Genomic DNA, 20,745 nt, shown 5'->3' with positions numbered 1-20,745 from the left:
GGAAATTTATTTTACTTTTGGACTATAATCCAATACTATCATTTTTTTGTTGTTGCTCAAATTATTCCAACTTTAGCCATTGGGAGCTCTTTCGGGTTGGCTCCTGTACCCTTCATATATACCGTTTCCCTAAAAATAAGACCTAGCCGGACCATCAGCTCTAGTGTGTCTTTTGGAGCAAAAATTAATATAAGACCCGGTATTGTATTATATTATATTATATTATATTATATTATATTATATTATATTATACCCGGTCTTATATTATAGTAAAATAACACCAGGTCTTACATTAATTTTTGCTCCAAAAGACGCATTAGAGCTGATTGTCTGGCTAGGTCTTATTTTTGGGGAAACACGGTATATATATATAATTTGGTACTCCCTTTCTGGTACTACACAACGTTCCAGGTTCATCTTGTATTTCTCTACCCTGTTCTTAAAATCAGCCATTTCTCCAAGGATTCCTGGCTTCTTTTATTAGAGAATAGCATTTAGAAACCAAGATTTGGATAGTAGCTGTGCTTGTTGCTTCTGGAATAGCACAATGTCTAGGCCTTCTCAGTGGACAAATTGAGAAACTGTCAGAAAGCAAGATATGTCAGCTAAATGCAACGTGGTATCTGTGGTAGGGAGCTTTTAAGATGGTCCCTCAGTGGTCCCTGCCTACTAATATTCACGGTCCTTTGTAATCCCCTCCCCTTGATTCTAACCAACAGAATGCCTGGACACTGAGGGATGACACCTCTCTTAGGTTACAACAGATCGTAACTTCTATTTTGCTAGCCATGTCTCACTTGCTGGCTTTGATAAAGCAAATTACATGCTGTGAGATGCCTCATGGAAGGAAAGGCACACATGGCGAAGACTGAGGGCACCTCAAGCTGACAGCCAGCAAGGAATCGAGGCCCACTGGTCAACAGGCCGCAGAGAACTGAATCCTGCCAATAACTACAGCAGCTCAGAGCAGCTCCTTCCCCAGTCCCACTTTCAGATGATTCCTCAATCCCACCCAACATCTTCTGATTGCACCCTGGCAAGAGTCACTGGAGTAGTGGATCCAGCTGAGCCAGCCTGAATTCTTGACCCACAAAAACTGAGATATAATGAATGCTTTTTTTTTTTTAAAAGCCGTTGAGATTGTGATAACTTGTTACACAGAGAGAGATCACAAATACAGTATCCTTACTTGGATCCTAGGACAAAAAAAAAGTGAAATCCAAATAAAGTCTGGAGTTCCTTAGTACTGTGCCAATGCTATTTCCTTTGCACTGTCAAATGTGTCATGGCTATGTTAACACATTAACATTAGAGGGAGCTAGGTGAGGGGTAAGGAAACTCCTAATGTCTTTGCAACTCTTCTGTAAATCTAATTATTTCAGAATGAAAACTTAAAAAAAGGGCGGCCGGTTGGCTCAGTTGGTTGGAGTGCAGGGCTCATAACACCCAAGTCGTCGGTGCGATTCCCACATGGGCCAGGGAGGTGCGCCCTCTACAGCTAAGAATGTGAATAACAGTTCTTCCTGGAGCTGGGCTGCCCTTGAGTAGCCGGTTGGCATAAGTTGCTGGGGGGGCCTGTGTGCTGCGAGGGGCTACTGTGTGCGGCCACAAGTGGCCGGCGGCCAGCGTGAGCGGCTGCCTGGCGACCGACTGCCTCAGCCAGGGGGAGCGCAAGGCTCCAGCATGGGCCAGGGAGCTGTGTCCTACACAACTAGACTGAGAAACAACGGCTTGAACCGAGTCGGGGGGTAGGGGGGGAGGCGGAAGAAGACGGGAATAAAAAAGAAAACCCGGCTTAACTTGGAGCTGATGGGTCTTGGAAAAAGTCCCCCCCCAAAATTAAAAAAACAACAACAAACACTTCCAGGTATTACATATTATCTTTATAAAGAGAATATGGCAAATTTGCGGAGAAAAAATAAAGGTATTAGGGAGCGACCAGTCTAGTAGTAGATTCAACAACCAGGGGTCAGTGTGATAGGCTAGAAAGGAGTAGCAAGTTTTGTGCTCAGTCGGCTGGGCGAGACACAGGACCAGACCAGGTCCCAGTACTTTGGGGTTGTCTGCCGGGGAAGATACATGTCCAGGCCTGATGCCTGTCCTGGGAGTGCAGAGTATGGTTGAGCAATTCCAGGAATATTTTTTCCCAGCCTTCAAGATACTTCTGTTCACCTCTATAAGGTTCCCCCAGAATGTCAACATCTGTTCCAAAATGGAGTTGCTTGCCTATTCCTGACCTTTACCGTTTCTTTGCCCTTTCTCCCATCTGGACCGCCTCTACTCTACTGTCTGCCAGCAGGTTCTTTTCACGCACTTCCTTATCAATTTGAAAAGTGCAAGAAAATCTTTCACCCCTCTGCCTTCAGTGACATTTTTCAAACTAGAGCCCTCACTCATCTACCATTTAGCTCTTCATCCATGTACCAGCTGTTTATCTTCAGATTAAATTCTATTCCTTGGTTTCTTCAAACATGAAACAGGAATAAAAAATCAGTACTTCCTTGATGAATATTCCTTAGAATAATAAATTAGGTGAATAATTTTGCAACAGTCAGGAAGGTGCCTGGCAGGTAGTTAAGGACTGATTGCTTTTGTTGGCAGGTTATTTTCCTCCAGCCCCTTTCTAGCTAAATTATTTTATCCATCCCTCTTAAATCTGTTTCTTCCAAGAACCATCCTTCCTCCTGGCCTGCATGAGCCATGCTCACTGCATAGTCAAAAGGACAGGAGACTCTTTGCCAAAGTTAAAAGCGCATCAAACACGCTTAGCATTTATTATTTTAATGACAAACCTACAGACCCTTCAGTACACCCTTCTTGGGGCTTGGCTTCAACAATCCAAAGCTGACAATCTTGGGTGTATGTGGTAGGAGGGGTGGGGAGTGTCCATGGAAAACTCTGAAATGAGGATGGGGAAGAGTCCTCCAAATGGAGAGCTGGGTGGAGGCCAGAGGTTGGGGGGGTGACCTAGCTTGAGTAGGGGGTCAGTAAAAAAATCAGATAAACAAAAGAGGAGTACACGTTTTTGCAACCTTTCCTCCAAGCCTCTGCCTTGTTGGGACAAGCTTCTACTTTTTCCTGGGCTGGGGAAATCCCCAGAAGGGCCCCTTCCTTCATCCTGTTCCTCTACATGTTGAAAAAAAGTAATGGGGTGCTGGCTCTGGGAACCTGGACTCAGTACCCTCTATTCCCCATCACCTCCTGAAACTGCCCTTCAAGGAAGGAGACAGGACTCTGCCTAAGGGTAGGGGTCTCTCACTCGTGATCTAGGTCTGGAATGTCAACCCACAAGATTTTGAGACCTGCCCCCTTCCCCAAGGGCAAAGTTAGCTGAGAGCCCTCCTAGGTTGTCACCTTGGTCCCTGGTTAAGGCGGGGAGCTTAAGTACCACTCCTCACTTCAGTGGAATGCTTGGATGGGATGTTGCTGAGGGACAAGGGCTGTCATCTCCACATAGTGGCTTAACCTTGCAGACTCCTCCAAGCCTGAAATACCCTCTCGGGGCTGTTTCTACAGGGAAGGGGCGGGGCCTGGCTCCTTTTATTGCTGGAAGACTGAGTTCCCAGGTGAAGGGTCTGGCTCTCATCCTCAGTTCTGTTCCTGGCCTAGGCAGGACAGGGGTCATGGGGAAAAGGTAGGGCTTAAACCCCCAGGGTGTAAACTCCATCATTTTGACTCCCCTGCCTTGCCAGAATGGACTAACCTGGCAGCTCTAAAACTGGATGGAGCAGCGTCCTGACACCTCCTTATCCCAGGAGACCTGGCTAGGACAGTCCCCAGGGAACAGGGATGGACCTCATCCTGTCTCCTTCCCTCACCTGGGCAAGGGTGGGTCCCACGGGGCAGGGATGAGGCAGTGATCTCTGGGGGACAGGCCCTGATCTCACCACGGGCTGGGCCTGTGAGGGAAGGGGCAGGGTGTCACCTGATTCCTCCTCTCATCTCTTCCCCCAGAACACCTGGGCTGGGCAGTCTCACGGGAGGGTGAGGGAAAAGGAAGAGGGCCTCATCCTAACGCGTCCTCCTTTCCTGGGTGGGGTTATCCCAGGGGAGGGGTGAGACCTGATCAGGACTCCTCCTCCATGCTGAAGCTGCTGCGGCGGCTGCTGGCCTTGGAGACAGCGGGGGACACCGAAGAGAGTAGTGGGTCAGAGGCAGCCCGCAGGGGGGACAGGGCACCCCCTGACAGTCCCGCCCCCACCCCCTCCTCCTCCTCCATCAGAATGTCCGTCAGCCCCAGGTGGAAGGGGTCCCCCAGATCCCCCAGGTGGTCACTGGGAAAGTGCAGGTCCAGAAGGGCATCCGAGGGTGGCACTGGGGGCTGCTGATGGGGAGTACCCTGAGCAGGCCCCTCCCCTGCATGAAACGTCGCTGTGCCTGGCCTCCCCTCCTCCTCAACATCCAGTTGCTCTGGCTTGAGGCTCTCAGAGGCTGAAGTTGTGGCCAGGGAGAGCAGCCCTGGGGTGGGAGGGACCGGCAAACCATGGATCTGGGCCTGCAGTTCCAGCTCCTGCAAAAAGTAGGGGGTGGGTGTGGGATAAGATGGAGTTCAGAGCCCCTCAGAGGCAAAGGAGTGTAACAGTTAAAAGCGCAAGTTGTCCTGGTTCGAGTTCAGCCTCTGTCACTCACTAGTTGCATAACTTCAGACAAGTTGTTTAAGGGTTCTGAGCCTCAGAGTCCCAATCTGTAAAATGGGCATAATAATGGTCCCTGTTTCATAGGGTTGTTGTGATGATTAACTTAGAAAATGGAGATAAGGCTCTTGTCACAGTGTGTGGTACAAGATAAACACAATGTACACTAGCCAATATTCATTATTATTTTTGTTAACGTTATGATTGCTACTTATCACCATCATCATCATAGGAGTTGGGAAGCCCCAGAATCCCCCAAGTATACCAGGAGGGGAAATCCTGGCCTGTCCTTCCCCTGCCTCTGCCTGCAGGAAACCCTCCTCACCCCCGCCACCACCTCCTCCTTCCAGACCTGAATCCGGAGCTGCAGGCTGCGGTTGGCTTGCTCCAGGGACCGCTGCCGGCTCTCTAGGTCCTTGGAGCGCTGCTGCTCCTTCTGCAACTTGCGGATATAATCCACAGAGGCTTTCAGGATGGTGCCCTTATTCCAGCGCATCTCCCTGTGGGGCAGGGGAGAGAAGAAAGGAGGGAGTGCTGCATAGGGAATCCCTTGGGAGATGGGGTTGGACCAGGTAGATGGAGCACCCCGTTCCATGCTTAGAACCTAGGGTTGGGGGTACATCAAGGGTATGGAATGCGCACCCCCTTCCTGGAACCTTTCAACACTACCCCCCCAAAGCCAGGAAGCCCTCTCTGACCTGACCTCTTAAGACTCCTCACCTCAGACCCTGATTCATCTCACTACAGCCACAATGGCTTCTCAATGCTCCCAGAACATGGAAAACTATTCCCACCTCAGGGCTCCCAGCCCGGCTATAACCTCCACTTTGAACATTCTTTTCCCAGATACCCATACCTTCCCTCCTTAGGCTGTTTACTCAAAATGTTTCCTTGTTCATTGAGTTCTGTTCTGTCCCCCCCGTCCTCACCCCAAATTGCAACCCTCCCCAGCATTCCCCCATCTCCCTCCTATTCTTTATTCTTCTGCACAACACTCATAACAATCACATGGATTTTAGTTATTTATCTTGTTTGCTGTCTGTCTGACTCCACTAAAATAGTTAATTCCATGAGGTCAGGGATTCTTGTCTATTTTGTTCCCTCTAGTCGCCTCAGGACCTAGCACGGTACCTGGCACAAAGCACAAGCTCAGTATGTTTCCTGAATTAATAAAGGAAACATGAAATAAATAGAAAACTAAGTGCCTATGTCCTGCAGGGACCAGACGAGGTACATGGACTATAATGTCATGAACCTAAAATTTTAGGTGATGACACGGTGAGGGGCTGCGACCCTACTCAGGGTGAGGAAAGCTGGGTGGGAAGGGGCCAGAGAAAAGCAGAAATGTTGGGTGGCTCCCCCCCAGGTTGGAACTCCCTGGGAACAACTTTAAGGGAGTGGGGTCCCCACCCCACCTTCCCTCAGCCATGGGTTTCAGGCTCAGGCCCAGACTCACGGGTCACTGGACTTGGGGATGAGGGTGCCCAGCTCCTTGATCCTGTCGTTAATGTTGAATCGCCTGCGACGTTCAACTACGGAGGCAGGAGAGAGAAAGAGCCGTCAACAGGCCAAGGAGGAAAGAGGAGAAACTGGGGTGTCGGGAAGCTGTTGTAGTGAAAGCCGCCCCCCCCCCGCCCCCGCCACAGAGTGAGGCAGGGCTGCATAAACACTGACGAGAGCATGCATTCTTACTTAGGTTGTGATTGTCCTTCTTCTGCCGTTCCTTCAGAAGAGCCTTGGCTTCCGTCTCTGGAAGAGAGTGGGGGTGGTCAGGGTCTGTGGGCACAGGAAAGATGGATGGCAGCATGTGCTGTTGAGGTAGGCTTTGGTGGGCACAGGCAGGGAGTGACTTTTTAAAAACGCGCCACTCTTTTTTACTGTCTTTTCAAGAAGCCATGGTTACAGGCCATTTGTTAAACCCAAGATGAGAGGCAGTGGGGTGAAAACAAGACCATGGATCATGTGGAAAAAGAGGGCAATGAGTCCTCCAGTTTCTGTCTGCTTAATCCCCTTCCCCCAGCACCAGGCCCACCCCTGGAGCTGAGACATGGGGCTGACCCTGGCCCTTACCAGAGATCTCCCGTTTGATGTTGGGCAGCTCAGCTGGGCAGGAGTTGCTGACAGTGATGGTGGGCGTGGCCACGCCCTGACTGCTACTGTACACATCCAGCAGGTTCCCTGACACAGGCAGCTGGGGGAAGAGAAAGGATAGTTGCAAACAGACCCCAGGCTCAGCCCCATCTCAGAATGAGGCTTCCGAGCCTCCACACAACCCCAAAGACAGGCCCCCCCCAATGCAAGCATTGACTGACTGAGTATGGGAATCCTTCCTTCTCCTTCAAGGGAATTTCACATGGTGACTCAACAAGGGAGGACAGGATCAAGTGGACCTACCGTGCTTTGCTGGGGGGCAATAGCCTGCCTGGCTTGTTCATCATGCCCTTGCAGCCCCTCAAATCCCTCAGTGACCTCTGAAGCCTATCTCCCAAACCCTGGAGCTGGCTCTGAGAAGAAATGCTGCGAAACCACCCTTCTCTGGTCTTTGCTGGCTCCTATGCAACATTTCAATCCATTGCCCCTCACCCTCCAGCACAACATTCCAATTCAGCATTCTTGGAACACTCCAACCCAATCTTCTCAGACCTCAGCAAACTGTCATGGCAACGTTTCCACCCCAAATCTGATCTTCTGGAGAGTTCCAGCCCAATCTTCAGTCTTTTGCTGTGATTGTTGCAGCACCATACGTATATGATCTCCAGCTGCCATGTACCAAGGTCCTGACTCTAGTATCTTCTTACACATTCTGATCTCCCAAGATTTCTTGTCCAACCAACTACATAACTAGTACTGCTTTTACGTCTGCCTAGATTGTTTTCTCTCCTTTGCATTCTCCTGGATATACTCCCGGGCATCATACTAATCCATAAATAAGCAGTCCCACCTATTGATGATTTCATCTCTTGAAACCCCGAGGATCCAATCTCTGTCCCAATCAATAAAAAGTTCTAATAAACCAGTACCATTTTTATATATGCCTCTCTCCTCTTGATAAGTTGGAAAGAAGCAAAGCTACAGCCACAGGGTATGTCTCAAAGCAAGTTATGGGACTCTGGGAAAGTTTCAGAAGCAGAATGTTACAATTTATTGGTTTATCTCTTGCTCTAGCAAGTTTTATCCACTCTCTACAGGTCTCAGCCTGTTGGCACAGTTCACTGCGAGAGACGTGGTACACTGTAATCACTTCAAGGTCCATCCGTACCAAGTTTTGCAATTTTTGGCGTGTCCCAATCTCTGGGCACATTCAAAATGCTACAAGAGTCCCATCTCTCAGTGCTTCCCCCACAGTGAAGCTCAAACATCTTGATATGCCCTAATATCTTCATGAAATTCCCACCCTTTATGTATCAAACTCTACAAGGTCCACATCTCCATGCAATCCAACATCAGGCCGCAGGGCATTGCGATGCCCCATTTTCATCATACAGCCTGCCCCTCTATTTCAATATAATCCAAGGCGAGGGTCTCTTCTACACATAGCCAGCTTGGGTGTAGTGTCAGTGATAGAGGCATGTGCTAATTGTCAGAACAACTTTCCATCTCAGGGCCTCACCGTGCTGGGGAGCTGCAGCCCCGCAGGACCTCCAGGCAGATAGCTGAGCATCTCATCGTTGTAACTGGACTCCAGGCTAATGATCTCATCAATGACATCATCAATCTGGGGGAATAAGTCAATATGGAAGAGGGTTTAGAAGAAGGTGGAGCAGGGAACATAGGGAGGGTTTTCTACAGCCACGTACCTCTTTCTCTGAGCTGGACCCGATGGTGAGTAGCGCCATGGGGCTGTTAGGGGCGCTGCCTGTGGGGCCAGTAGCATGGGCGGCCTCGGGAGCAGGGAGCGGCTGGGCACTAGCAGCCCCCGGTGGTGGGGTGAGGGCCTGGGAAGCCAGCTTGGGCCCAAGTGTGGTGGACAGGTACTGTTTCACCTGCTGCCGGCGCGCCTGCTGTAGGTGGTAGCGTGTTGGGTTCTCCAGATGGGTCTGTACCTGTGGGGTAAGGGGGAAGAAGTACAGGAGGGGACAAGGTAGAACAGGACTCAGAGGGGTGACTGACTCTGAGCCCCAGTCCCATCCTCAGAAGTCATCTGTTCCTAGGCTCAGGCCTATGAACCGGGCCCAGAATCTGAGAACCACGCATGGCTTCCGAAGGCACCCCAAAGGCCAAAGAACTCCTAATGTGTTACACATACGTGAGGCTCTACTAAAGCCACTCCACAGACCCCAGGGCCCACTCGGGGCAGTCACAACCCTCCATGGTCCAAGACAGCCTGTGGCCCCCAAGAACCCCTCACAACTCCACAAGAATACACTGGAAACCATAAACACAATGGGACACTAGCACAGCCTCCTTTAACAGTACCTGTGACCTTGCTTAGAGCCCCAGGACCTCACCCAAAATCCACCAGGACCCGTCAGCGGGAGCCCCCTCCCAGGGCCTCTGGACCTTACCTTGAGCACCTCCCTGGGCACCTGAGCAGGGGGAGGACGGCCCAATGTGTGGCCCCCAGCAGAGACGCCGACCACAGATATGGCAGGAGAGGCAGGTGCAGGACCGGGGAAGGGAGAGGCTGCAGCCTGTTCCCGACGTTCACGCCTCTCCTGCTCCTGGGCCTGGGCCCGCATTAGCTGCTGCCGCAGCAAGATACGTGATGAAGATGACGACATGGCAGGGGTCCGGGAGCCCCCTGCAGAAGATGATGCAGACAGGGTAGCTGGGGTGGCCGGTGTGGCCTGCAGTGATATTGGGAGGCTGTGGAATGGGAAATATGGGGCCACAGGTAAGCTAAAAGTCTCAACCCAAACCTAAGGAGTCACAGTGTGATAGAGTAATGACAGGAACCAGGCCTGGTAGCAGCCCTCAGAAGTCAGTCTGGAGGGGTACTTTTAGCGCTCGGTCCTCATAGCGAAGCCTGGATTTGGGCCAGTTCATATATTGAGCAGGGAAGCTACTGCTTGGCTCTGGGAGAGGGGCTTTCTCCTATTTAAAGGAAAGTGGAAGGAAGCAGAATTGAGGCTGTGGTAATAGATGTGGATACAGAGGGCTCATAAGCTCAATTTAGGGCTGGAGATGCTTTGTTCCCTGAACTCCTGGGGGTGGGCAACAGGCTACAGGGGTAATCACAGGCCCTTCTTCTCTTGCCTGGGCGTCTAGTTCCAGGAGCTAGTCGGTCTTGAAAATGTAAGAAATTTCACAATCCTCTCTTCCTGCCCCTCTTCCAGGTCCCCTCCCCTCTCTTAGAGCCCAGGCCCATGACTCAGCACATTTAGACTTCCCAGCTTGGAGAAAGAAAAGACCTGCAGGGTTCCTCAAGGGCTGGGGGTGGGTGGGGGGTGGGTGAGTTTGTTGAATGGGGGAGAGAGCAGGGGTAGTGGGTATGGCTCCGCCTCCTTGGTCTCAGCTTGAGAAGGCCAAGCCTGGTCTGTGGGCTCGCTAGGCAAGCTGCAGGCCATATTTGTGAATGAATGGGTTTGCAGGTGGGGTGGGGAAAGGCTCGGGAGGTTTAGTCCGAGTTACTGGAATCCTAGTTTTCGCTTGGCCACCTGCTTTCCTGTAACATGCTCTTTCTGGCCCCTCATTTTACTATCTGGACTATACAGGCTGCTGGAAAGAATGGGTTGGGCTGGCACTGAGGGCCTCTGCCCACCAAGAGTGGATGGAGGGGCCTGGAGAATTGAGAAGGGGAGTCAGAGAGATACCTTGAGCGTAGTGGTAGGGGCTGGCTTTTGAGCTCGTAGAAGCTGTCAGGATCAAGGACGTTTTCTAATTCGATGTCAGCAACAATCCCGGATTCCGGAAGCAAGGAGTTCAGGCTGAGGGTGCGGGGGAGGTAGGGGTGGTGGTCAGTTTTTGGATGGAGACTTTACTGCCCTCAAAGAAAGTGAGAAAGCGAGATAGAGAAGGGGCTGGGGAGATGGAGGGAAAGTGTTCTGAATGTATGTAACATTCAGCCACTCTGCTGGGTACCACCACCATGAATTCCCATGTCTTCTCCCCTCCTCACACCCCTCTCCCCTCCCCATCCTCTTTTGCTGTGTTACCCGTAGTCTCTTAAGATTCAAAATAACAAGAGCAAAATAAGAAGAGTTCCTGGATCCCAACTCCTAGCTCTAATACTCACGTGTAACCACAACCTGGGTTTGAAGGAAAATGGAAATGAAGAGTTTAGGAAGGACGATTTAAATTGCAGGCTTCCGGACTTTGCATTCAAAGCCCTCCCAACCCCCACACCCCCTACTGTTTTCCTGGCTGCTGAATGTGAGCTCACGTTTATCTGCATACAAACAGCACGATAGAGCCATCACTCAGCTTTAACAGCCCATTGCCAGAGGCATCCCTCAGCATAACAGCCCATTGTAGCACAGATCGAATGCATCACAAAGAACTGGGGTCCAAGATTGACTTTACAGAAAGATCCATCACTTTGCAAATAAGTCCGTACCCTCAGGCCGCCCCAGCCAGAGTTCCTGGGATGCCAACACAAACCCAAATACAAAATGGAAATATCAAAGTCTCCCCTCAGTCCAACAATCTGGATTTACAAGAGGGAGAATTTGGATGGAAGATACGCTTTATGCCAGCTTTCTTTTCTTGGCTGGATGAGCTTGCCCAGCGCTCTCTTGTTTTTTGGATAGATCAAAAATGCACACACCTCCAATACCAACACCCACTCACACAAAAGAAGCCATATACACCCCTCCCTTTCATCTATTCCCACTACTGGGATGATCTAGGTTGTTATAAAGGCATTAGAAGATGGTGAATCGATATACGGAAAGTCTCCTGCTTAGCCCTCCACGCTAGGTACAAGACCCTAGTGTGTAGGGGACATGAACACGCATGGGGATGGACATGCATCCTTCAGTTTAGTCAAAGATTTAGAATCCTGAGAGATTAAGTGACTTCACTTAACAAGAATTCTCTCCCCTCCCCAAGGACGTCTTCCTTTCCTCACCCTCAGATGGGGCCCTAAAACCACCCAGGAAGTCGGGAAGAGGAAGCTCAAGGAGCTGCTGAGCTCAGCACAATCCCAGACAGAAGGCAATGCCCCCTCCCATCTCACACACCCATACCACAGAAGTTGGAGCGAAGGGGCTGGGGCTTCCCAGGCCGCTGATGGAAGTGAGGATAAGAGGCCAAGCAGGACCCACCCGGGCAGGGATGGTGCAACTGGTGCTCATTCCAGCTCTAGCGACAGATTCAAGATTATCTCCAGGGTCTGAGAGACAAACTGGGAGGGTGAGATAAAAAGAACATGTGTGTGTAGGGGGTGAGCAGGGCGTGGCTTGCTGAGAGGCTAGGGCAGGTGGCAGCAGGAACAAGACCCTCCTCTGGATTCCCAAATAAGGTCTGAGGCCTTCTCTGAGCTAAGTAAGAGGTAGCGCCATCTCCATCACCTCTGTATGCCAGTCTGTCCCATTCAAGCCCAGACGAGGGTGTGGGAAGAGGGCTTTTCCACTATCCCGGGGATCTGACCCAGCTGGGTGGGTGGGCAGGGGTGAACGTGTTAGTCTGGTCAAGTCTTGATGAATGTTGCTTCTCATGCTCGCTCACACTCACAAGTCTGGTCCCATGCAGTATATCTGGGATATCCCCAAATCCCTCCAGATTCACATTATCCCCAAACACAGCCTCCAGCAACCAGCCACTGGGAATCACCAGCTCCCAAGACGGCACTTCTGTCCCCCAGGACCCCTTCTCTGACACTGAGGGAAAATGTCCCTTAAAATCAGTGCCTCACCTACAGAGTGCCCCCTCAAATTCATCCCCCTCGTGCCTGACTCAAGGACCCCAAATTCAACCTCTAACAAAAGTCTGCCCCCCAAGTTCAGCTACCCTAGACCAGTTTCTGAATACAACACAATATGTCCCTCTATACCCAGTCAAGGGTCCCCCCCAAATCTGAACCAGGCCTCTCTTAATGCACTTCCATGACTTCTTTAAGCCTCAGTCCAAGCAGGCCACCGCTGGATTCCTGAGGTGCCCCCCCACCAAGACGGGCGCCCCGACGTCCTCCAAGCCTAGGCCGAGGGCCTCCAATTCTAGTCCGGGCCCCCGCTGCCCACAGATCAGGCTCCTGGGAACCCCAGTCAGCACTACCGGCCCCAGGCGGCCCCGCACCTGAGCAGCTGGGCCGAGTCCGCCGGCCTGCGCTCTTCCAACACCACGAACACGGCTCGAGGGCCCTCCGCGCTGGCCTCTACGCCGTCCCGAGCTGGCTCGGCTGCATGAGACATGACGCCCGGCCCCGGGCGAGCCCTGCCAGGCCGGTCGGGCTTCGGCCCGGTCCCCCTAACAAAATAAGAGTCCCCCACTCCCCTGCTCGCCACCGCCTCCTCCGCTAAGCCATGGAGCGAGCTCTGCGCGGGCGGGCGGCGTCGGGGAGATGGGATGGGCTGTGAGTCATCCCCCGCCGTGAACGGACCAACACCCCCGAACCTAACCCCGGACGACCGCCCTCCTCCCTCTCATCCTCTTCCCCCTCCTCCCTGGGCTGGGGAAACTCCACAGGAAGTGACCGCACGGAGGATGGACGGCTCGCTGGTCCCCGCCCTCGGAGTGAGGCGACCAATTGTCGTGGGCTGGTTCAAGGGCCCGCCCTAAGCTACGCCTCCGACACGGAGGGAAAACTGGATTGGCCGACCCTCATTCCGAGAAGGGCCACGCCCTCAGAGACACAGGCAAATCAGCGAGAGGTAATTTGGTTAAGTCACGCCTCCTCGTCTCAAATTAACCTTCCGAAAGATACTAAACCACTCCTTGTGTCCTTTGCGCCTGCGCACCGGTGGCCAGTCGCCGCTCAGAGGATCTTCAGGCCACGCTTCTAGCTGCGGAACCGTGCCCCCTCTCGGCCAATATTCGTAATATCGGTTTCTTGTACCACGCTCCAACCTCAATTTAGCCAAAGCCAGAACTGGGAGGCGTAGGCAGCTACATTCCCTGGAGGTGCGCACCAGAAACCTCGCTCCTTCGGTACAGACCAGCCGCCCAGCTGGTCTTCCCCGGAGCGCCCCGCCTACTCTGTGTCTTCTAGAGCGCCTGTTGTACTAGGTCGTTGTGCTACACAGTGTTTAATAAATCCTTGATAGATGGATGAATGAGTGTAAGGGTAGAATTTAGATCTTTTCCTTTCGATGAATGACTTCTGGAAACATGAAGACCAGGGTTTGGCTATGGAAAAGAGACTTCCCTTCTCTGAGCTTCAGCTTTCCTGACCTGTTATGTGGGGGTCCATAGTACCTGCCTGGCAGGGTTGTTTTAAGGATTAGAGATAATTTATGAAAAGTACTAGCAGATGTTTTGGCATACAATAAACTCTCCAAAAATTAATTGATTCATTCAGTTGTGCACTGATTCAACAAACATTTATTGAGCTCCTGTGTGTACCAGATACATGCAAGCCGTGTTGCCCACAGCGGAGGGTCCCACCCATACCTGCAGGAGCACAGTCAGCTCACAAAACATGGGGACCTACAACCTCCTCTTCCACCTTCCCAATAGCCCAAGACTCTGCGCATCAGTTGGACCTCTGGGCACTTCACTGACCTCCTATTTGTTTTGCACCTTCCTGTATTGGCACCCTTATTTCCCAAGTTGGTTTGGTAAACATGTACATCCCCACACGCTCACACACAACCATTATCTACACAATACAGATAACAATTCTTCCGCAAATTAACCTTTGAAAAATCAATACATTAACAATAAAAATTCCAAAATAGAACTTGTAAACCTGGTGTTAAAATTCCTGGTGTTAAATGATGGGGGCCGGCCCTGTGGCTCAGGCGGTTGGAGCTCCGTGCTCCTAAGGCCACTGAAGTCTGCCGGTTCCATTCCTACATGGGCCAGTGGGCTCTCAACCATAAGGTTGCCGGTTCGACTCCTTGACTCCCGCAAGGGATGGTGGGCTGTGCCCCCTGCAACTAACAACGGCAACTGGACCTGGAGCTGAGCTGCGCCCTCCACAACTAAGACTGAAAGGACAACAACTTGACTTGGAAAAAAGTCCTGGAAATACACACTGTTCCCCAATAAAGTCCTGTTCCCCTTCCCCAATAAAATCTTAAAAAACAAAACAAAAACACCCCCAATATGATTTAAAAAAATTCCTATGATGCCTTAAATTGTATGAATATCTAATTTTGTAAAAGAGGAAGAAAAAAGCAGGCATTGTCTTGCCAGATTCAAAACACATTACAAAGCTCTAGTAATTAAAACTGATATGAGAGTAGGAACAGAAAACTACATCAATGGTACAGAAAAAAGAATTCAAAAATCAACCTATGTGTTTGTGGGAATTAGTAAATGATAAAATGACATTTTAAGTCACTGAGAGAGAGATGGGCTATTTACTAAAATGGTTTGGGGAGAAAGGACAATCTTTTTTTGGGGGGATTAGATTCCTAATTTACACAATTCAGAAAAATTAACTGCAAATTGGCTACAGACCTAAACATTTTTTAAAAATCATAACGAATATCAGGACAAAATATTTTTGGAGAACACGTTTAAGACTTTGGCAAAAAGAAGGCCTTCTTAAACAAGAAACAAAAAGCAAAACATACAAAGAAAAGTAAAAATAAGCAACATTTATTGGTCTTTCTTGGCACTTTATCTGCCGTTTAATCCTCACAACAGACTTCTAAGGAGGGTTCCATTTATTATCCCAACCTATAGATCAAGAAATCAAGATACAACAAGGTTGTCACTTGCTCTAGATCACCCTAGTTTATAAAATCTGGGATTGGAACCCAGGCACTTTATATCACCATGCTCTACCATCTCTCCAGTTTGACCACATCAAAATATAAAATGATAATCTGATGAAAGATGCTACAAACAAAGTTAAAGATTTGCAATGGAGTGGGAGAAAAAAATTACAACATTAGACCCACACCCCAATCCTACAAACACCAACTTCATACACACATCCCAAATATCTCCATGAGTGCTTCCTCATCACATACCCTGCACAATAAACCCATCCTCCATCTCTTTCAGTCACTCTCTCTTAATATTTTGCTTAAAATTTCACAACTTTGTTCAACACAGATATCTCTCTCTCTCTCTCTCTCTCTCTCTCTCTCTCTCTCTCTCTCTCTCTCTCTCTCTCTCAACTGCGGTTTCATTGAGATAAAACTTCAAGGTGGGGGGCCAGCCCGGTGGCTCAGGCAGTTAGAGCTCCATGCTCCTAACTCCGAAGGCTGCCAGTTCGATTCCCACATGGGCCAGTGGGCTCTCAACCACAAGGTTGCCAGTTCGATTACTCGAGTCCCGCAAGGGATGGTGGGCAGCGCCCCCTGTAACTAAGATTGAACCCGGCACCTTGAGCTGAGCTGCCGCTGAGCTCCCTGATGGCTCAGTTGGTTGGAGCGCGTCCTCTCAACCACAAGGTTGCCAGTTCGACTCCCGTAACGGATGGTGGGCAGCGCCCCCTGCAACTAGCAACAGCAACTGGACTTGAAGCTGAACGGCACCCTCCACAACTAAGATTGAAAGGACAACAACTTGACTTGGAAAAAAAGTCCTGGAAGTACACACTGTTCCCCAATCAAGTCCTGTTCCCCTTCCCCAATAAAATCTTCAAAAAAACAAACAAAAAAATAACCACACAAAACTTCAAGGTGGGGTGAATAGGAGGTACAGAGGGAGGACAGAGGCAGTTGGATGGTCAAGTTGGGGATATTTACAGATAGATGACAGTGGTGATTGAGGGTGGCTTGCTTGGGGTGAGGTCAGGGTCTACTACAGGACAGTTTGCATACAATTAAATGATCATGTAAGGTATTCAGGAGGAATGGGGTTGCTAGAGGACAGTTTCAGAGTGCAGATGGGAGTTGTTGAAGGGTAAATGGAGAATAGAGTTGGGGGTTGGAAGATGGTTTGGGGTTCAGTTGGAGGAACTATGAAGATAGTGAATGTTTAGAGACAGAGTTTTGTCTTCTGTAAGGTAGTTTAAGGAGTAGAGCTGTTAACTGTCATAGGATGGTAGGCTGACTAATAGCCCCCCAAAAGATGTCCATGTCCAAATGCCTGGAACCTGTGAATTTTACCTTATTTGCAAAGAAAGGTGTGATTGAATTAAGGATATGGGATGGGGATACTATCCTGGATTATCCAAATAGAACCTAAGTGCAATCACAAGTTACTTTAGAAGAGGAAGGCAGAGGCAGATATGACAGACAGAAAAGTAGAAGGCAGTGTGACCATAGGGACAGAGATTGCAGTGATGTGGCCACAAGCCAAGGAATGCCAGCTGCCAGCAGAAGCTGGAAGAGGCAACAGATTCTCCCCTACAGTCTCCAAGGAGAATGCTTAGAAGGAAATGAGGAACATGTTATTGGAAACTGTAGAAAAAAAGATCCTTATTATAGAGAGGCAGAAAAATTAGTTGAATTGTGTCCTACCATTGTGTGGAAAGCAGAGCTTGTAAGCGATGGACTTAGGTATTTAGCTGAGATTTCCAAAGCAAGTGTTGAAGGTATTGCCTAGTTTCTTCTTGCTGCTTTTAATAAAATGTGAAAGGAAGGAGATAAATTGAGGGAAGAACTGCCAAGCAAAATGGATCCAGGATTTGAAGATTTGGAAATTCTTAGGCTGTCCTGATTGCAAAAGACACAAAATTCAGGTTCACTGTCAGGAAAGTATGCTCTGGAGAGGAAGCCAAGAGTGTGGCTGGACAGCCTCTTGTTAGTATTAAAGAGGTTAGGTGTGTGACTTGCCGATTCTCTCAATCATCTCAGCAGAAGCCAGGAATATAGTTGGGATTATCCACAAAAGATTTGTGGCAGATCCTCTTGTCTAATGGTGTGGATTCCTGTGACTTTCATGGGAGACCCACAAAGGTTTTGAGAATGTTATACTGCCAGAAACACTGCCTGATTGGCTTAAAAGAAACAGAGGCAGGATGGAATGAAGAAAAGATGTTGGACTCTCAAAATTCTACTGGAAGGATACAGGCTAAAACTACTCAGTTGGGGCCGGCCGGTGGCTCAGGTAGTTGGAGCACTGTGCTCCTAACACAGCGATCGCTGGTTTGATTCCTACATGGGCCAGTGAGCTGCGCCCTCTACAGCTAAGATTGTGAACAACATTGTGAACGACAGCTCTCCCTGGAGCTGCGCTGCGGTGAGCAGTCAGAGATTGGCCATAAGCTGCCGTGAGCTGCCGTGGGCTACTGAGTGCTGCCACCAGCTACCATGGGCCACTGTGAACTGCCGGTGGCCAGTGTGAGTGAACGGCACCCAGCGTGAGTGGCCGGCGGCCAGCGTGAGTGGCCAGCAGCCAGCGAGAGCTGCTGTGAGCTGCTGTGAGTGGCCGACCGTTGACTGGCGACTGACTGCATGGGGGGGGGGGTGTCGCAAGGCTCATAATACCAGCTTGGGCCAGGGAGATCTGTCCAACACAACTAGACTGCGAAACAACAACGGCTTGAACCTGAGTGTGGGAGGGAGGCGGGAGGAGGCAGAAGAAGGGGGGAAAGAAAAAAAAACCTACTCAGTTGCAAACATGTGCTTGCAAACATGTGCTACTCTTCAAGAGAAAGGAAGAACGACTTTGAGGGCAGAGCTGTGGGCCCAGAGAGGGAGCCTCATGCCACAATGGATTCTTCCCAGCCCTTGAAACTTAATGTCCTGCTGAATTTAAAAATTGCTTGGGACCAATGACACCTTTTTTTTTTTTTAGTCCATTTTTCCCTTTTGGAATAGGAATATCTCTAACTCTTATCCTATGCCTGTCCTGCCATTGTATTTTGGAAACAGATAACTTGTTTTCTAGTTCCACAGGTCCAGAGACGGAGAGAAATTTTGCCTCAGGGTGGATCATATTCAGAGTCTCACTCATACCTGTTTTAGATTATTTAAATGATGAGATTTGAAACTTTTGAGCTGATAATATTAAAGGGAGATTTTGAACTTGAGTTGATGCTGTAATAGGTTGAAACTATTGGGCGTACTGGGGTGAAGTATATTAGGGTTTTGCACATGGGTGGATGTGTAATTTGGGGGCCAAAGTGCACTGTTATAGGCTGAATCCTCCCTCCCCAAAAATATGCACATCCTAATTCCTGGAACCTGTGAATATATGTATCTTAGATGGCAAGATGAAGGAGAAGGAGAGAAAAAGAAAAAGGACTTTGCAGTTTGCAGTTGTGATTAAGGTAAGGATTTTGAGATGGGGAGATTATCTTGGATTATCCAGGGAACCCTAATTATAATCCCACGTATCTTTATAAGAGGGATGCAGAGGCAGATTTGACAGACAAAAGGAGAAGGCAATGTGACCATCGAAGCAGAGACTGTGGTGATGCAGCCATAAGCCAAGGAATGCTGACAGCCACCAAAAGAGGAAGAGGCAACAAACAGATTCTCCCCTAGGGCCTCTGGAGGGAGTATGGCTCTGCTGGCAACTTGATTTTGGTCTTCATACCCCCAGAACTGTGAGAGAATAAATTTCTCATGTCTCAAGCCATCAAGTTTGTGGTAATTCATTACAGCAGCCAGAGGTTTGGACATATAGTTTGGGGCTGCAGCTGTAGAACCCAGGGAAGGTAAAGGAGTATTTAGAGGCAGAGTTGGGGGCTCTTGGAAGGGAAATTTTAGGGGTGAGGTTTGTAATTGTTGGAGAGTAGTTTGGGGGTAGAGTTGGGTATCATTGAAAGGGCACTTTGGGGGATATTCTTGGAAGTTAGAGAGCAATTTGATGGTAGAGTAGGGGCTGTTGGAAGGAGATTTGGGGTTGAAGAGGCTTTGGGAGGATAATTTAGTGATGAAGTATAAGGATCAATATCGTGGTTTTGGTATATAGTTGAGGGTTGATGGGTACAGTCTGGGATGCAGTTTGGGGGTCTGTTTTGAGGTCTGGATGTTGGAGGGCTATCGCAAGTTGTAGTTGGGGAGCTATTAGTGGGTGATTTAGGGAGCAGTTAAAGATTATTGGATGGAATATTATTCAGCAATAAAAGAAACAAACTGCTGATACATGCTACAATACAAACCTCAAAAATATTACTCTAAGTAAAAGAAGCCAAACGCCAAAAATCTACATATTGCATCTATATGAAATGTCCAGAAAAGGCAAACCTGTAGAGATAGAAAGTAGATTAGTGGTTGCCTGGGACTGGGACTGGGACTGGGGTTAACTGCCTGAGGGATATTACTGGGATGGTGAAAATACTCTAAAACTGGGTTATGGTGATTGTTGTACACTTCAGTAAATTTATTATGATAATTGAATTGCACGCTTATAGTGGGTGACTTTTATGGTATGTAAATTATAACTCAATTGTTTTAAGAAAAGATCACGGGAGGGTGCTTTGTAATATGTGTGGGTCACTGAAGTATGATTTGGGGGTCCAATTGGGTAACTACAGAAAGAAGGTTGGCAGTTATTTGGGGTGTAGTTAAGGATTGCTGAGAGTGCTTTGGGGGTGGAGTTTGGACCAGTGGAGTGCGGTTGGAGTGGAGAGGGTGTTGGAGGGTAGTTTGAAGTGCAGTTGGAGGATGACATTGAGTACTTGGGAGTATATGGGACAGTGATGGGGCTGTTTTGCAGGGGATGGGGTTGGTCAATGGAAAGTTTGGTGGGGGATTCACGGAGCATGGTTTGGAGGTGGAACAGGTGACTGTTGGAATTGATTTGGGATGCAGGTGCGGGCCACACCAAAGGTAGTTAAGAATGTTTGGGGTGGTGTTGAGGGCTCTTGGAGAACCATTTGGGTATCAATTCAGTATGGTTAGGAGGGTACATGGAGAGTGGTTTGGGGTTACTGAAGGGTGTTCGGGTGCATATTGGGGTAAATGGAGGATGATTTGAAAGTGCTCTTTGGAGGTTAATGGTTTCAGGGCTGATTTCAGATGGTTTGGGGGAACAACTTGGTGTTACTGGAGGGTAGTTTGTACACCTTGGGTGTCCACGCAGGGCGGATTGGGGATACTGCTTGGGATCAATCGTTAGGGGATATAATTTATAAAGGGTGGTTTGGGGTACATTTGGGGCTTGGAGGGTAGTTGGGGGAGTTTAGTGGTGTGGTGGTAGCTGATAAAAGGCAGTTTGG

The 20,745-nt window shown here is 49.3% G+C and overlaps 1 protein-coding gene across 5 annotated transcripts; it reads right to left on the bottom strand.

Moving 5' to 3' along the window:
- Positions 1 to 1,868: 1,868 nt before the first annotated feature.
- Positions 1,869 to 13,170, bottom strand: TFE3 (transcription factor binding to IGHM enhancer 3). Of its 5 annotated transcripts, none has more exons than XM_033109437.1 (11): positions 12,810 to 13,170; positions 11,762 to 11,919; positions 10,388 to 10,501; positions 9,140 to 9,375; positions 8,432 to 8,677; positions 8,245 to 8,349; positions 6,705 to 6,825; positions 6,327 to 6,410; positions 6,091 to 6,166; positions 4,987 to 5,134; positions 1,869 to 4,510 (listed from the first exon to the last, which is right to left on the bottom strand). In XM_033109437.1, exons 4-11 carry the CDS (start codon positions 9,353 to 9,355, stop codon positions 4,067 to 4,069), a joined length of 1,440 nt encoding a protein of 479 aa, XP_032965328.1. In that variant the 5' UTR covers positions 9,356 to 9,375; positions 10,388 to 10,501; positions 11,762 to 11,919; positions 12,810 to 13,170; the 3' UTR covers positions 1,869 to 4,066. The 5 variants fall into 5 exon arrangements, with proteins under 5 accessions (XP_032965328.1, XP_032965320.1, XP_032965323.1 ...); XM_033109429.1 differs by having other exon boundaries at positions 9,140 to 9,440; positions 12,810 to 13,169; XM_033109432.1 differs by lacking the exon at positions 11,762 to 11,919.
- Positions 13,171 to 20,745: the final 7,575 nt, after the last annotated feature.

The sequence above is a fragment of the Rhinolophus ferrumequinum genome, chromosome X (genome assembly GCF_004115265.2).
Source record: "Rhinolophus ferrumequinum isolate MPI-CBG mRhiFer1 chromosome X, mRhiFer1_v1.p, whole genome shotgun sequence".
Classification (NCBI taxonomy): Eukaryota; Metazoa; Chordata; class Mammalia; order Chiroptera; family Rhinolophidae; genus Rhinolophus; species Rhinolophus ferrumequinum.
The sequence above is the reverse complement of the archived record's forward strand: the minus strand, read 5'-3'. Positions and strand labels throughout refer to the sequence as shown.

Coding starts and splice junctions, on each gene's coding strand:
- TFE3 (XM_033109420.1), bottom strand. CDS start 12,925: ATGTCTCATGCAGCCGAGCCAGCTCGGGACGGCGTAGAGGCCAGCGCG. Junction 8,350..8,431: donor GGTCCAGCTCAGAGAAAGAG/GTACGTGGCTGT, acceptor TTATTCCCCCAG/ATTGATGATGTCATTGATGA. Junction 4,511..4,986: donor GCCTGCAGCTCCGGATTCAG/GTCTGGAAGGAG, acceptor TACTTTTTGCAG/GAGCTGGAACTGCAGGCCCA.